Source organism: Mobula birostris, chromosome 6, assembly GCF_030028105.1.
Source record: "Mobula birostris isolate sMobBir1 chromosome 6, sMobBir1.hap1, whole genome shotgun sequence".
NCBI classification, from domain to species: domain Eukaryota; kingdom Metazoa; phylum Chordata; class Chondrichthyes; order Myliobatiformes; family Myliobatidae; genus Mobula; species Mobula birostris.
In genome coordinates, this window is record NC_092375.1 from 187,897,820 (window position 1) to 187,914,551 (window position 16,732).

At 39.3% G+C, this 16,732-nt stretch overlaps 1 protein-coding gene across 2 annotated transcripts in view; it reads right to left on the reverse strand.

Annotated features, from left to right (window-relative positions):
- Positions 1–6,165: 6,165 nt before the first annotated feature.
- The window catches only part of znf148 (zinc finger protein 148), a 59,586-nt gene continuing 49,019 nt past the window's right edge, over positions 6,166–16,732 (reverse strand). For both annotated transcript variants that reach the window (XM_072262085.1, XM_072262084.1), the window contains exons 7-8: positions 14,636–14,754; positions 6,166–11,747 (exon numbers count right to left, since the gene is read on the reverse strand). In XM_072262085.1, the coding sequence (XP_072118186.1) occupies positions 10,146–11,747; positions 14,636–14,754 (1,721 nt within the window). In that variant the 3' untranslated portion in view covers positions 6,166–10,145. The remainder of the gene's footprint in view (positions 11,748–14,635; positions 14,755–16,732) is intronic.

The window sequence follows — 16,732 nt, forward strand, 5'->3', positions numbered from 1 at the left end:
GTTGCAAATCGAAATTGACATTCCAGTCAAACCATGTACACCTTAATAAGATGCAATTCATGCATATGGTGAAGGAGTTGGGTGGTTGAGCGGAGATACGTCTCTTCCGAAGGTGGAAGGCGCTCCGTCCCTCCGTTCCCTGCAGGTCACCTCTCAGCAAGGTGTAACCCCCGCTGAGCATCCCCCCCAACCCCATCGGGGTCACGTGAAGCCATGGGAGGAGGGAGTGGATGGTTGCATGAGCAGCTGGAGCCCGGTTAGGTGTCCACTGACACCAGACAATCTCTGAAAAGTATTCATATCGGCATACACACCACCGATGATTTCACCTGGACTGTAAACACTGGCTCCACAATACCTTCTACAGGGGCACTACTGAGAGCATATCGACAGGCAGCATCACAGCCTGGTAACGGAACTGCACCAATCTTGATCGCTGGGCAATGCAGAGAGCGGTACAGACTGGGCATCTGTGAATGTGTTCCCTTCATGAGGACATTTGCAGCGGCAGATGCAGAAAGGTGGCCTGAAAGATCACCGGAGACACCAGTCACCCCAAGCAGAAACTGTTTCAGCTGCTTCTGTTTGGCAAACGGCACCGCAGCATTAAAGCCAGGACCAACGGGCTACGGGACAGCTTCTTTCTACAAGCAATCAGACTTTTAAATTTACATGTCTGTACATTGCAACAGAGTCATAACGCAAAGATTTTTACTCCCTCCTGCTGCGGGATGGATGTAAGATTTAAATAAATTCTAAATAACGGCTGGGGTCGTCCACCTTGTAAAGACACTGCCCAGAAGGCGGCAATGGCAAACCAATTCTGTAGGAAAATTTGCAAGAACAATCCTGGTCATGGATAATGATGACGAGTGAAGGAAAAGTACAGCACGGGAATGCCTTCTTTCAGCCGCCAAATCCAGGTGGACCAACTGTCACACTTCCGACACTAATCCCATTTTCCCATCCCGTTCTGCTGCACTCTCCTGAACACCGCCGACAATTTATTTTTGCCAATTAACCGACCAACCATTGGAGCTTTGGGAAGAGGAGGAAACGATGCAGGCAAAGGGAAAATATGCAAACTCAAAGCGCTGGAGGTCAGGATTGAAAATTGGCATTTGATACATACTTTGGCCCCAATCCTAATAGGCACAACTCTATTTGGGTTAATCCCACATACAAATATCTTTCTGTAACAGCCCGACCGCTTGTATTTTGCAATGCTACGCAGGAGCCACGTCGGGTTCTTGGAATTGACTCCTATCTGTTACCCTCCTACCTCAAGTACGATTCATGTGATCTCTTACTTCATAAGAAAAACAATTCTTGTTCAGTCTATCCGAATGGCACTGTGTATTTAAATGCCAATTGAGATTTTGTCAATCGAACGTCTATGTATATTAAGATTTCCAAAGCACAGGTCATTATTATGTGCCGTGTCGTATGACGTGGATGATCACAATTGGTCTTGGCAATTTTTTCTACCGAATTGCTTTGATATAGCCTTCTGGGTAGTGTATTTACAAGACGGGTGACCCCAGCCATTATCAATGCTCTTCAGAAATTGTCTATCTGGCATTGGTGGTGGCACAAACAGGAGTTGCGATATGCACCTGCTGTTCGTACAACCATCTCAACCTGCTCCCGTGGCTTCACATGATCCTGACTGTGGGGGAGGGAGGACGTTAACCTGGTGCTACACGTTGTTGAAGGGTGACCTGCAGGCTAGTGGAGGGAAGGAACACCTTACACCTCCTTTGGTAGAGACTAATCTCCACCACACCACCCAAAAACACAGGTATAATTCATCCAGGCAAAAAAAAACATACCAACGAGTTGCAGACAAATGTTCTCCGTTGCAGAAGTCGAAAGACAAAGGAATAGATTCTTAGTCACCCTATCTTTCTGTCATCCTTATTAGTGTTCCTTGACCATTCCCACCAATCTGACTATTCTCGTATATTTATATTTTTGTTTCACTTGGGTGACTTTACACAGATGGCTCCCAAACCTTTTTAGGTTACTGGCTCCTTGCCTCCCAGACCACATGCCCAGCATCCCCTCTACCTTTCCAGCAATTACAAAGAATTTTGATTGACAATGCATGGTGAGAGAAAAAATTCCTCATTGGAAAGCCTTGCCTGAAAAATCTGTTGGAATTCAAGCAGGATAGACAAAGGAGAATTGGTGGAAGTTGTGCATTTGGATTTTCAGAAGGCCTTTGACAAGGTGCCACACATGAGGCTGACTAACAAGAGTTCATGGTATTACAAGAAAGATATCAGCATGGACAGAGCGCTGGCTGATTGGCAGGAAGCAAAGAGGGAGCCTTTTCTGATTGGCTGCTGGTGACGAGTGGTGTTCCACAGGTGTCAGGGCTGCTTCTTGACTTGGATTATGCAATTCATGACTTTGTGACCAATTTGCAGATGATTTGACTATAGGTGGAGGGGCAGGTAGTGTTGAGGAAACAGAGAGTCTGCAGAAAGACTTGGACAGATTAAGACACTGGGCAAAGTAGTGACATATTGAAAAGTGTCGGGAAGTGTATGGTCATGCACTTTAGTAGAAGGAACAAAACTGTGGACTATATTCTAAATGGGGAGAAAATTCAAAAATCTGAGGTGCAAAGGGACTTGGGGAGTCCTTGTGCAGGTTCAGTCTGTGGTGAGGAAGGCAAATGCAATGTTAGCATTCATTTTGAGAGGACAAGAATATAAAAGCAGGGATGTGATGCTGCAGCTTTATAAGGCATTGGTGAGGCCTCACCTGTAGTATTGTGAGTTTTGCACCCCTAATTTAAGAAACGATGCGCTAACGTTAGTGAGGGTTCAGAGAAGGTTTACAAGAATGATTTTGGGAATGAAAGGCTTATCATATGAGGAGTGATTGATGGCTCTGGGCCTGTACTCGCTGGAATTCAGAAGAATGGAAAGGGTCTCATTTAAACCTATCAAATACTGAAGGGCCTTGATAGAGTGGAGGGGAAGAGAATGGGGCAATTCTAGGACCGGGGGCACAGCCTCAGAAAAGAGGGATGCCCATTTAGAATGGAGATGAGGAATTTCTTTAGCCAGAGGGTGTGGAATTCGTTGCCTCATGCAGCTATGGAGACTAGGTCATTGGGTATATGTAAGGTAGAGGTTGATCTATTCTTGATTAGTCAGGGCATGAAAAGATAAAGGGAGAAGGCAGGGGAATGAAGTTGAGCGGGAAATGGATCAGCCATGATGAAATGGCAGAGAAGACTTGATGGGATGAAAGGCCTAATTAATTCCACTCCTGTCTTCTGGTCTAAAATAGGAACTGCAAATTCAAAGCAGTGACAAATAATTGCAAAAATTATTCAACTCTATTTAAAGCTATAAGACTATTTCTTTAATTGCAATAAAAATAATTTTCATCAATGAGTGTACATTAGTTGTCCAACAATTCACTACTTCATTGTTTTTTTACTTTTCAGTGAGACGGATGGGCTTGATGTAGTGATATCAGCTTCTCAACAATGGGCTGAGTGTCACTCAGGGAGCCCCAAATCTCCATGTTCAGTAATTCACAGTCTGATTTGAAAGCACTGAAACTGTGCTCCTATGATGTTGGAAAGGCAATAAAGAGCATCTTGACCTGTTTCCACAATACAGGACAGCATTTAGAAATTGCTTTCAGCAACCAAAAGCCTTGAAGCCGTGGTTCAAAAAATCATATCATCTCAAACTCATTTTGTAGCGCAATCAGTTCTTCCTCCATCGTTCCTGTTCATTCTTCATTACAAATGTTCAGGAATGAATTTATTACCCAATCTAGAATTTGGATCAAGAAAAGATCCTGAAATCTCTTACATGTCTTTATGCAACTCATCCCGGTGGGGACAGTATACTTGAAGATCATAAACTGGTACTCAGAGGCTTGGAAATAGGAAAAGATTTTGACGGCCAATATTGAACTTAAATAGGGTTAACTTGGACAGAAATATGGAGACAACTGATTTGACTTTGGTAAGATTTACATAATTTTCTTGCAATTGAAGATTGGTTTCATTAAATGTTGCAAATAATTCTGACAAGTAAGCAATTGTAATGGGCTGGGTTGATCAGACCCAAATTATTTAACGGTCCAGGAGATCTGGTAATCAGCTTACAAGCACAACAAAGTTAACTTAAAGTTGAATTTATGATCATAAAAATATAAAGCACAAATAAACCACTCAAAATACTACGTAGTAGGTCACAAACATTTCAGAGCTCGGAATTTTTAGCCTCCACTTGAATGTCGCTGTTCACGGTGGAACTCCAAATTCTGACTCACTCACTCGTGAAACCAATCTGCGCCCGAGGCACCAATCGCAATTCCTGGTCTAGGCAAAGTCCGAAAACCCCAGGGAAAGGTACCCAATAAATACAAATTCCACAAGCATACAGAGGCAAACTCTGTTATCTTTTGCTCTCATGCCATTAAATCAGCCTAGTTTTTTTTCAATCAAACAACACATGTTCAGCATATCCTTATAAATAGACACTTTAATTATTCACTCCTTGTACATCAATCCACCAATATTTTGGACTTAACAAAAGAATATTACATACAAGCCATACATCTGAATGCAAAAACAGAACTATCAAGCTAGTTTGACAGACATTAAGACAGAATCCATCAACCTAGCTCTCAAAGCCCCTCTTAGGCACAATATACTTCCCAGTGTCCCCACAGTGTAAAAACATGTCTATCGTATGCTAATATGAGAAAAATGATAGTTTTAAGTTTTTATTTGTCTTTAAACCTAGCTTACACAGTACCTCTGTGATATACAGCAGCTACAATATCAATGTGATCCTCAAGTTTGATGGTATTTTAGCAAGAGTTTAAATATCTGGTTCAAGTTGTGACAGCAAAAGCCAAAAGTTGCCATACGTAACAACGTCCAAGAGGTTTCAGCTTTTTTTTCTAAGTATGTACTTCACTGCATTGAAGCTTCTTTCAACAAGGTCGGAGGATGGAAATACAATGAGCAATTTGGCTTTTCTCCAAAGACCAGGAAACTTCGTATGGCAGTGTAGCCACATACCAGAAAAGCCGACATCTTTAAAAAAAACATTTTTGCTTCTACATCATTCTGAATTTTGATAATTTCTTCTTGCAAGGTTACCCAGTGAAGAATTTCCAGATTGTTTAACTCCTTCTTCTGTGACTGCAGGTGTAAGCACGTGCTGCGATCAATAAAGGGGAATGTTGCGATGTCATAATAGCTTGGGCAAAACCCAAACACTCTTTATCACCCCTTTAGAATCTCCTACAGCCCGGGGGGGGGGTGCAATATCACCCACTTTGGGAACCACTATCACCCCTTTAGAATCTCCTACAGCTCGGGTGCGGGGGGGGTGCAATATCACCCACTTTGGGAACCACTAGTCTCAAAGCCTCTGGTGACAGAGATCCCAAACACCCACAATTAATGCAGTGAAGGCTGATTTTGAGTACACAAATCTCCCAACTATTGAGAGACGGGTTATTTGACATGCTAAGAACCAGTACCAATTTGATCTACGAACTTAGTCAGTGTTGTCTGGTTTTGATGCAGGCCCAAATAAGATAATCCCATTGTTTTACACTGCATCTCTTGAGCAGCCAGTGCTCTGTAGACACTGCTGCTTGTTTGCAAAGCTGTTCTTTTAACTTCAGACTGATTATTGCTTGCAAGTTACATTCAAAACTGAAAATTGGCTCCCATTTATGGCAAGAAGCTGAACAAAGAATATTATTGGTTGGAAGTTTAACTTACTCAAAAACAACTCTTCAATTCCTGGAAGCGTCAGCTACTGTTAGAAAGCTGAGCTTGGCAAAAAGGCCATGCCCTGGCCCTGCACAGTAAATACCTATCACAATCTAAATTCACACAGCATCGATAATGATGCCACAATTATAAACAAAGACATAGTATCACTTTTAATTTTTTTATTTTGAAACTAAAACAAATGTCATTCAGATCTTCACTGTGATAAAAATGTCACAGATGTGAAGATGTATGAAAATAACACCGCATATTTTATACACAAATGTTATACACTAAATTTTTCTTCCACGCAGAATCCTTCAAGATATGATAGCATTTCCCGAATTCAAATGTTGTTATGCAGCATCATTGTTTATAAATTAACAACAAACAACTGATTTCTGAACATTTATTTATAACTATGTATTAAAGACTCCTTAAAGATGAAAATGTGATACTTCCAATTTCTCTAATACACCGCTTACAAAGTACTGTATATCTTTCAGTAACAGTTTAAAGCATTTTGTAGGATCTTGCTTTATTACATATCTAAACAATATTTGATGACATGTTGCAAAATATTGTATCTACATCTACTACTGATAAATCTACTCCCCAAAAACCCTTAATGTAAAAGATACTGAAGTGATGATAAGTTTTATGTGGGGTGAACAAAAGAGAGATTTATTGATTTTAACAAGCACACAGTTCTCTATCACAACTTGATTGTAAAGTAGTGAAATGAGCAAAGGAAGCATAATTGTTTTTCATACATAAACCGTGGCCAACAGAATTTGTAACAAATTTAGCTTTTACAATATACTACAAAATTGATCTCTCTAGTTAGTGCCTCTACATTAATAGAAAAGCAAGCTTACGTACAAAATTGACCAGTGTACTAAAAGAAACTAGAATAAAGTATCACTTGGCAAGTCCATCAGTGTATAAAAGGCTAGCAAATAACATAAAATCTATGCAACTCCTTTGTAAATGTGATGCAGTTTTACCTACGTTAGTATATAATCCATTTTGCTGCTCTGTATAGATATGCAGTTTCAATCCCTCACTGCCAACATTGTCTGGAAGTCAGCGTAGATTATTTTGTTGAAGCATTTATTTACATAAAGCTATGAATCTGAATTGTATGTCAGGTTCTCATTACATCAGAAATCCTCAACATAAACTTCTTCCAAAATGTAAGATGCCATCCCCTTTCTCCCAAAACAAAAAAAAAAGCTTCTGCAATTATATAGGGAGAAGAATACTTTCTCAAGCACATTACATTTCAATTAATTTTTGCTGTTGAATACGAACGTCAGGGCTCCCCCCCCCCCTTTCTTCTATGACACATCATCTAAAAGGTTAACATCCTCATGCTAAAATATTGGGTGACGAAATGAAAACAAACAATGTGCACATGCAAAAATTCCAGAGCATTAAATACAACTTTACATTCTTGGAATGCATTTGTTTCAATTAAAGGAGCCATAAAGGTGAAAATTGAATGAAACCATATTTGTAATCACTAAAGATACAATACATTTAAAAAGAACCCAAGCCATTACAAGTACAGATCGCCACCAACTGTAAAGAATCATCATTTACACATTGGCCATAATCAAATGTTACCTGTGTTTATAGAAGATACTTAAATGAATTTAATAGCACAAAATAGCCTCTTAGCACTATAAAACACACATTTTGAATTACAGTTTGATAATAGTTTTCATGTACATCTCACACCTTCTAAGGAAAGTATTTTAAAAAGTGCACATTTTAATGTACATTGTACACCTTATCAACTCAGAGGTTTTTTGTTTAAATATCCCCAGAAACGGGAAAGTAAAAATAGCAATGCAGTTTCATTTATGAACTCCACTAAACACAGTTGAGCCCAGCAGACACTGCAACTCTAGATCCTTCTTTAAAAGGGGCAAAAATAACTTGAAATGTTTTCTCAGTTAATTATTACGGCTGGCATGAATTTAAAGATTTACAGAATTGATTTAAAGCATTAGTGCTCATTTCAGTGCAAAGTGGAAGTTCATGAGCAATATGCTGCGTATAGGCAGCGCTTCAATGAGCTTTGAATAGTAGCCATGTGAAAACAAATTGCAGCTGCCTCATTTCTACTGAGTGGCCCATCTTGAGAAAGCAAAGTATTGATCACTTAATTCGTTTCTAAACTTTAAACTGATGGCTGCTGAATGTACTCCCAATTATCGAAGTAGTCACATCTGCAAGACATCTTGTTATTTGGTCCAGTGTTCTACATCCAGTAAAAATAAATACATTTATAACCAACTTTTATACCCAAGGTTTTAAACTGGGGTCCATAAAGACTTAAGTGTGTCTGACAGAAAACAGGAGAATCCCCAAGATGAGCACATCACAGTCTACTTGGGACTAAGGACTTCTTAATTTTATATTTCATTTTTAACTTATTGCCTCATGAGTATGAGTATGTTACTTCTGTTGCTAGTAATAGAAGGAACCATCATCTACTCATGCACATCATTTATCTATATAGTGGACATGGTTAAAGATGGGATGTTAATACTTGCAAGGCAGCCCCCCAAATAGATTTCAAAATCAGTGTTTGGAACTAAGGTGATGAGGGGGGACAGCTGAAACACAGATTTGCTTTTTTTTTCCTGAAATGTACCACTACGTATAACTGGCTCATAATATTACATCTACACAATGGCTTAGCCTCAACTAAACTGCACAAGGGCATAAGGAACTTACATTTTTTATGTCTCAGATGCCACTTTAAAAAGTTAATTTTAAGTGCAGTTAGTTACCCAGGTCAAGTCTGGTAAATTACAAAAAAAAAAAGTTAAAGCATATTTAAGAGTTTCTCTGGCCATCATTCCCAACTTACTTTAACACAGCACTCCTACTTAAAACTCTCACCAGTAAGTATTAGAATGTTATGAATGCCACAAAGATGATATAAATATAAAAATACGTTTAAATCTTTGGCTTAAGCACAATACAGAATGAAGTTTGCACTGATCAGCCAGATAGCCAAAAATCATACAAGTCTCAATAGGGTTTTAACCAGTGTTGTCCATCTCATTTCAAACCTTTCCACTAAACTATAGATCAATTTATTCCTTTGTAAACTTATGAAAGCATCTGGCATGTCATTTTATTGGAAGAGTTCAACCCTTTAAGTAACCGTATTTGGAGGTCACTACAATTCTGAACAATGCTAAGCCAAAGCCTTAAAATAATTTTGCTTACAAGGAATGATTACTGCCTGAAAATGAAAAAGGTGACAACTATATCTCCAATTGAGATGACAGTTTAGTAATTATAGGGAAGAAAGATTCTTAATCAACTGATTCAAAAGTAGAAGTGTTTTTAAGCTATAGAATCACAGTACACTGCAATGTACAAAATCACATTTACAGAAAGGGCAACAAAACCATTTGTGGGATGATGCACTTGTGTGATGTACTTGCTGTATAATATACTTTTGAAAAATATTGTTATGCAGACAAGGTATTATATAATAAATGGGTAGGTACTGTATATAAATTAAAAGGTAAATTTTCAGCAAGGAAACAAGGTGTTATATACTAAACATACAAAAATAGGGACATAAACTATATTTTAATAGGCAATCCAATATCATGGAGAACCAAAAGCTGCATCGCACAACCAGGGAAGTATGTGGCTTGAGGAACTAAATTCCCACATTCATTTATAAAATAAATAAAATTTAATATTTTAAACTCATGGAATAAATAGAATGTTCAACAGATAATTGTTGATTATCATTCTTCTCCCATTCAAATTTATAGGCTTCCTAATGTGAAAAAATGCATGTTAGATAAAATTTATGTCCCAATTCCTTTTAAGCATTCACCTACATATAAACGTGAAAAAAAATGTTAAGCTTTGTTTACAATCTTAGTAAATCTGATTAGAAAAGTGCATAATTTCAAAAGAAAATCCAAAGAAACTAAGTTATTAGTTTGGTTTTACCCTAAGTGTAGAAGTGACTAATTAATCTTTTCCTTTTAAAAAGTGCCAAAATATTTTGGGGCATGTTACAAGGTGAGGCATAACAGCAGCATCAGTGTTAAACAACAGTTAAGCCCTGCTACAAAACAATAACCTGTGACATGCTGTGCACGGCTGAAAAATGCAAAGGGAACTTTTCTAAAATGTTGCACCGCAGCACAAATGGGTTTTGGTATTCAATGGGCCTTTTTCAAGGCTTCTATATGAACAAAAACTGCATTAGCTACTGTTTATACTGCACGCCATCCTATACAGAGCAGCACATAACACAAGAATTGTCAATCTGAAGTGCTAGCCCATGATTTTTTTTAATACTAAAAACAAAGGTCAGGTTTTCTTGCTATCCAAAGGCCTGACTAGCTGTGGCATCTGGCGAAGAAGTCATCTGACCTCTTCCCTCCTGTACACTGACTAACGGGAACTCTGAAAACTCTGCACTAGTCCCACGCACCCTCAGGTTTACTTGTCCATTGGAGGCACTGTATGGGGGAGTTATACCAGACCTTGCATTCTGGTACTGAGATCTGAATGTCTGTTCAAACGTGCCTATTTGGTAAGCCTGGTGAACTGGCTGAGCTTCTACCTTCTTCTGAGAAGTCATTTGATCCAAGAACTCTTGTGCAGAGACAGAATTATGGTTTGCCTCTTCATTTGAAAAAGAGAAAGTGTGCTGCGACTCACCAACCATTAAGCCATAATGGGATTTTTCAGAAGAAGGTCGCAGTGGTGAATTCATGCTCGATCTAAAGCCACGCTGCATAGTCATTGAGGCCATGGAGGAAAACAATGGCTGATTGGTGAGGTTTGGAGTTTCAGTTGCAAAAGCAAGGCTCTGACTGGGTAAATATGCATCATTCTGGCTTGTTCTTTCCAAAGCTTGCTGGAGAAATTTTGAATATTCATGAAGCATACTGGCTTTGTCCGAAGAGGCTGATTGAGAACTTGCACCAACTCTCTCGGCTTGTGCAACCTCAGCCACATCTGAAGTGTTAATCGACATACTCGAGGCCACTTCTGTATCAGCAACACTAAAAGGCATTTCATGTTGTCCATTTGCCTTATGAGAATAATGCTCTAGCAGCGTCTGCAGTACCTCATCAGGAATCCCACTTTTATCATGACTGTTCTTTATTTCAACACTCAGTGACTGAGAATCCAACATCGACGCTGCGGCGCTTTCATCGATGACACTGGCTACAGCGGCTTGGGTCACAGATGGCTGAGATGCTATCTGGCCTACATTCATGGCATACTCTCTGCTGTTATTACTTGCTGCTTGCAGATACCGCTTCTTCTTCAGAAACTGCATTGCATCATCATAGTTGTTGCTGCTATGCATGGGTTTGCTGGGAACTTCCTGTAAGGAATCTACCTGGTCCATATCATGACTTCCTTCAGAATCCAGCAGTCCTTGTTTACCAATCAGTTCGTAAGTATATTTAGTAACTTTATTTTCTTCATAAGTTGATAAAGCTGGCATTGAGTGGCTGGGTTCCAACTGGACTTTCTGGCTCCTCTTACTGCTCACCTTCTTGATGACCAGTTTAGGTGGATGGACGTCCCTGGATGTACTTTCCAAAGGGTTGCCACTACTGGATGAATGTGGTATTTCAACAGAGTATTCAGTTACCATATATTCATCCTTCACTTTTGAGGCAATACTATAAAGCGATGGATAATCGCTGTCATTCTCATCTTTTTTCTGGTCAAGCTTTTCCAAGGGGCACTCTTTTTCAGAGAGGGGGCCAGTGGATCTTGATTTCTCCCCTGCTTTCTGCTTCTTTTTCCGTGGTATTGGATTATCTTTATGTAGCAGAGCAATGCTTTGATCATCCTCATTTCCACCCATATCGCTCATCTTCAAAGCACACTTGAGTTTTTTGTCTCTGTTTTCATGGCACATCCGTTTATGCTTTAATACGCGATCAGTTCTGGAGAAATACTGCAAAAATAATATTAGAACCAATATCATTAAAATTAATTATTCTCACAAGCCCCCCAAAGAAATGCACATTCTGTATAGTTTACCTTCAGCTTTAAATGCCATCAGTTACAAATTTTAAATTACCTATTTTATCTCTTAAATGAGATAACACGGAATAGGCCCTTCCAGCCACGCAACCCAGCAATCCCCCGATTTAATCCTAGTCTAGTCACAGAACAATTTACAATAACCAATTAACCAAACCAGGACCCCTGGAGGAAATCCACGTTGGCATGGGGAGAACGTACGATCTCCTTACAGACAGCAGCGAGAATAACATCTTTATTTTGTTCAAATTACTTAAATCTGTTCTTGTTTTTCAGTCAATAAATTATTTTTCAAATTAATTAACTGCAAATAGAACATGTCAGCAGCCAACAATACACAGCTATTATACTGAGCATTGCTGCATCCTTCTTATTTTTGATATTCCTGTTCCTATTCTATCAGTGAAAATTATATAGTTTTTCCAAAGTTACTTGTTAAGCATCCTGTTCATAATTTTAAAGCACCATGCATTAAAAGGAATATGACACTGGTATATATTTATGGCGGAGGTTGATAGGTTCTTGATTAGTAACTGTGTCAGAGGTTACAAGGAGAAGGCAGGAGAATGGGGGTTGAGAAGGGGTAATAAAACAGTCATGATGGAATGGCAGAGCTGATACAATAGGCCAAATGGCCTAATTCTGCTACAGATTGGGTGGCAGGGTGGAGGTGTAAAGCACCCCTTCCCTCTGCTAATCTGCAGGTCACCCTTGGGCAATGTGTAGCACCTACTTAGCCCCACCATCAGGGGCACATGATACCATAGGAGCAGGTGGAAGATGGTCGTATGAGCAGCTGGTACAATTCACAAGTCCTGGTTCTGTAACCACAATCTCTGAAGAGTATTGACAATGGCTGGAGTTCACCTGTCTTGTAAAGACACTGCCCAGAAGATGGCAAAGGCAAACCACTTCTGTAGAGAAATCTGCCAAGAACAGTCATGATCATGGAAAGACCACGATTTTATTTATTTATTGGGATACAGTGCATAATAGGCCCTTCTGGAACAGCAAGCTGCACCACCCAGCAATCCCAATTTAATCCTAGCTTGATCATGGGACAATTTACAATTACCAATTAGCCTACCAACCGGTACGTCTTTGGACTGTGGGAGGAAGCCCATGCAGCCCTGGGGAGAATGTACAAACTCCTTACAGGCAATGGTGGGAATTGAACCTGTAAACCATTGTGCTAACCGTACTGCCTCACATCATGATCACCCTCATTACATGACGTGGTACATAATGGACGAACGAAAGAGTGAGTAAACCAGAGTAGTTAATTGAATGGTTAAAGCTGAGTGGTAAACAAGTTTTTTTAAAAAATGTAAACACAGAAGTTCCATGGCTTACTTTACTTCTTTTCCTTTCAAATAAACAAGCCATTACACATTGCAGTAAAATAATTAAAATGCAAAGTGATGTCATGAAATCCCCAAATTCATTGTTAGTGCCCGTCTGCTGTCATTATGTCCTGTTTGTTACAAGGCAAAAGAATGATGAAAGAACATGGAAGTTCACTCAGGAGTTAATTCTTTCTGTCTCCAAACACACCTGCCTAACCTGCTGAAGGCCTCCACAAGAAAATGATAAAAACCACATAATCTCCTATTTTATAAGTGGACAGTATAGACGTCATGTTGAAGTCACACAAGACACTATTTAAACCACAGTCAAAACACTAGTTTAGGCACACTGCTTTAGTAAAGACACCATGACAATGCACAGGATGCAGAACAAAATTCAGGGAGATAAAAACAAAGAATAGAAAATATAATTGCTTGTTTAAAGTAAACTTATTATCAAAGTACATATATGTCTCCATATACAACCCTGAGATCCACTTTCTTGCGGGCATAGATCCATAATAGAATCAATCAGCTCAACCACATCAGCTTGAGCGTTCAACCAAAAGACACGAACTGTGCAAATACAAAAAGAGATAATAAACTAACAAATAAAGATAGATAGATGGATAGATAGAGAGCAAGAGATGAAAAGTCCTTGAAAGTGAGTCCATAGGCTGTAGGAACATTTCAATGATGAAGTGAAATCGAGTGAAGTTCTCCCCTCTGGTTCAAGAGCCTGATAGTTGAGGGGTAATAACTACTGGTAGTGTGAGTCCTGAGGCTCAAAGGAAAAAAAAGAGAAACTCCTTTCATTATCAATGAGAATAAAACAAAAACTCATAGGATGCACCCAGAGACACAATTTCACTGTCCAAACATCTATTTTGTAAGATCATCCCAAGAAGAATGGAGAGATATTAAGAAAATAGACTTTGTTAAGTGAAGATGTGAGGAGGTAGAAATGCATGCAAGTTATAACATGGACCCAACTTGCTAATGATAGCCTTTTACTCACCAAATGATGCAAATCTCAATAGATTTACACAATCTTACTACACCCCTCTATGCATTATAATCTTGAACACTGACAGCTGTGTATCGACTACCAACCACAGAAACAAATTCTCCAGTTTAAAGTTGTTCACTTTGTTCACTTTCTTCTCCCCACTGTTTTCCTTCGCATATATATTTTTTATTGAATCAATAGTTCTTCATATTGTATTTGGGCATTAGAAACAATGTATCAAATAATTTCTCTGCTTTCATAATTTTAAATGTATTGCTTAGATAATAAAAGCATACATTCTTGTTTCGCCTTCTTTCATATTTGGGTAGGATTTATATTCTTTGAGAACCAGCAGGCGTGACAGGCAAACAGCCTTTTTGGGTTATAAAATTTCCTAATCAATGCTTCACACAACAGTGATAATTACTTGAAGTTAACTCTCACCTGGTGACAGTATTCACACTGATATGGTTTCTCTCCACTGTGAGTTCGTTTATGCCTCTCCATATGATATTTCTGTATAAATCTCATGTCACATTCATCACATTGAAAGGGTTTTTCACCTGAAAATGGCAGTATCAAAGGATTACACATGGGGACAATGCATTTAATTCAGTTTTATGTCAACTCCAATAAAACTCTAAAGACCACATTTAGAAAAGTAAATCAGCATTAATTTCAAAAATGCGTGCATTATTAAATTTATTCAATGAAACACAGTTTGCCTCCAATGTTCTCAATTCCTCCACAACTATGGCCCAAATACCCAATAAAGTGTGCAACAAGAACTTTGCAACAATAAGCTGGGTGGCTGACAATAAATAAGTGGGACTTTCTATTCCCATTGTATGGCACCAACAATTAATTATTCACTTATTTAGAAATACAGCATGGAATAGGGCCTTCTGAACCTTTGAGTCTGGTCATTCAGCAACCCCCAACAACTCCCAATGTAACTCCAACCTATTCAGAGGACAATTTACAATGACCAATTAACCCACTAATAGGCACATCTTTGGAACGTGAGAGTAAACTGGAGCTCCCAGAGAAAATCCGCACATTACACAGGAAGGACATATAAACACCTTACAGAGGATGCTGGGATTGAACTCCAAAATAAGATCATAAAATATAGGAGTACAATTAGGCCATTTAGCCCATCTAGTCTGCTCCACCATTCCATCACAGCTAATTCAATTTTCCTCTCAGCCCCAACCTCCTGCATCTCCCTGCCAATTCCTCCCCCCACCCCACCCCTCTATTCCTTCATGTACTGACTAATCAAGAATCAAACAACCTCTGGGAATACAGGCCCAGATTCATCAACAGCTCTTCACATGACAAGCCATTCAATCCTGAACCTCTTGAACTTTCTCCAGTGTCAGCACATCCTACAACATTACATCCTTCTTTTTATATTCTAGTCCTCTTGAAATGAACGCTAACATCACATTTGCTTTCCTCACCACAGACTCAACCTGCAAATTAACCTTTACGGAATTCTGCACAAGGACTCCCAAGTCCCTTTGCGTCTCAGTTTTTTTGTATTTTATCTCCATTTAGAAAATAGTCTACTCTTTATATTTTCTACCAAAGTGAAAGTATATAACCATACAATTCCCAACAATGTATTCCACCTACCTTCGTAACATCTGCAAACTTTGCAACAATGCCATCAATTCCATCATCTAAGTCATTAAAATATAACATAAAAAGAAGCAATGTCAACATAGACCCCTTGTGAAATACCATTAGTCACCAACAGCCAACCAGAAAGGGGTCGCTTTATTGTCAATCTTTGCTTCCATCCAATCAGCTACACTTTATCTATGCTAGTATATTTCCTGTAATACCATGGGCTTTTAACTTGTTAACCAGCCTCATGTGTGGCACCTCGTCAAAGGCCTTCTGAAAAGCCAGGTACACAGTATCAAACAATTCTCCTTTGTCTATCTTGCTTGATACTTCTTCAAAGAATTTCAACAGAAATGTCAGGCAAGATTTTCCCTTGAGGAAACCATGCTGACTACAGCCTATTTTATCATGTGCCTCAAAGGGACTGTCTTGTCTCCCTTCCTCTTCACCATTTACACCTCGGACTACAACTACTGGACAGAGTCTTGTCATCTTCAGAAGTTTTCGGATGACTCTGCCATAGTTGGATGCATCAGCAAGGGAGACGAGGCTGAATACAGGGCTACAGTAGGAAACTTTGTCACATGGTGTGAGCAGAATTATCTGCAGCTTAATGTGAAAAAGATTAAGGAGCTGGTGGTAGACCTGAGGTGAGCTAAGGTACCGGTGACCCCTGTTTCCATCCAGGCTGTCAGTGTGGACATGGTGGACGATTACAAATACCTGGGGATACGAATTGACAATAAACTGGACTGGCCAAAGAACACTGAGGCTGTCTACAAGAAGGGTCAGAGCCGTCTATTTCCTGAGGAGACTGAGGTCCTTTAACATCTGCCGGACGATGCTGAGGATGTTCTACGAGTCTGTGGTGGCCAGTGCTATCATGTTTGCTGTTGTGTGCTGGGG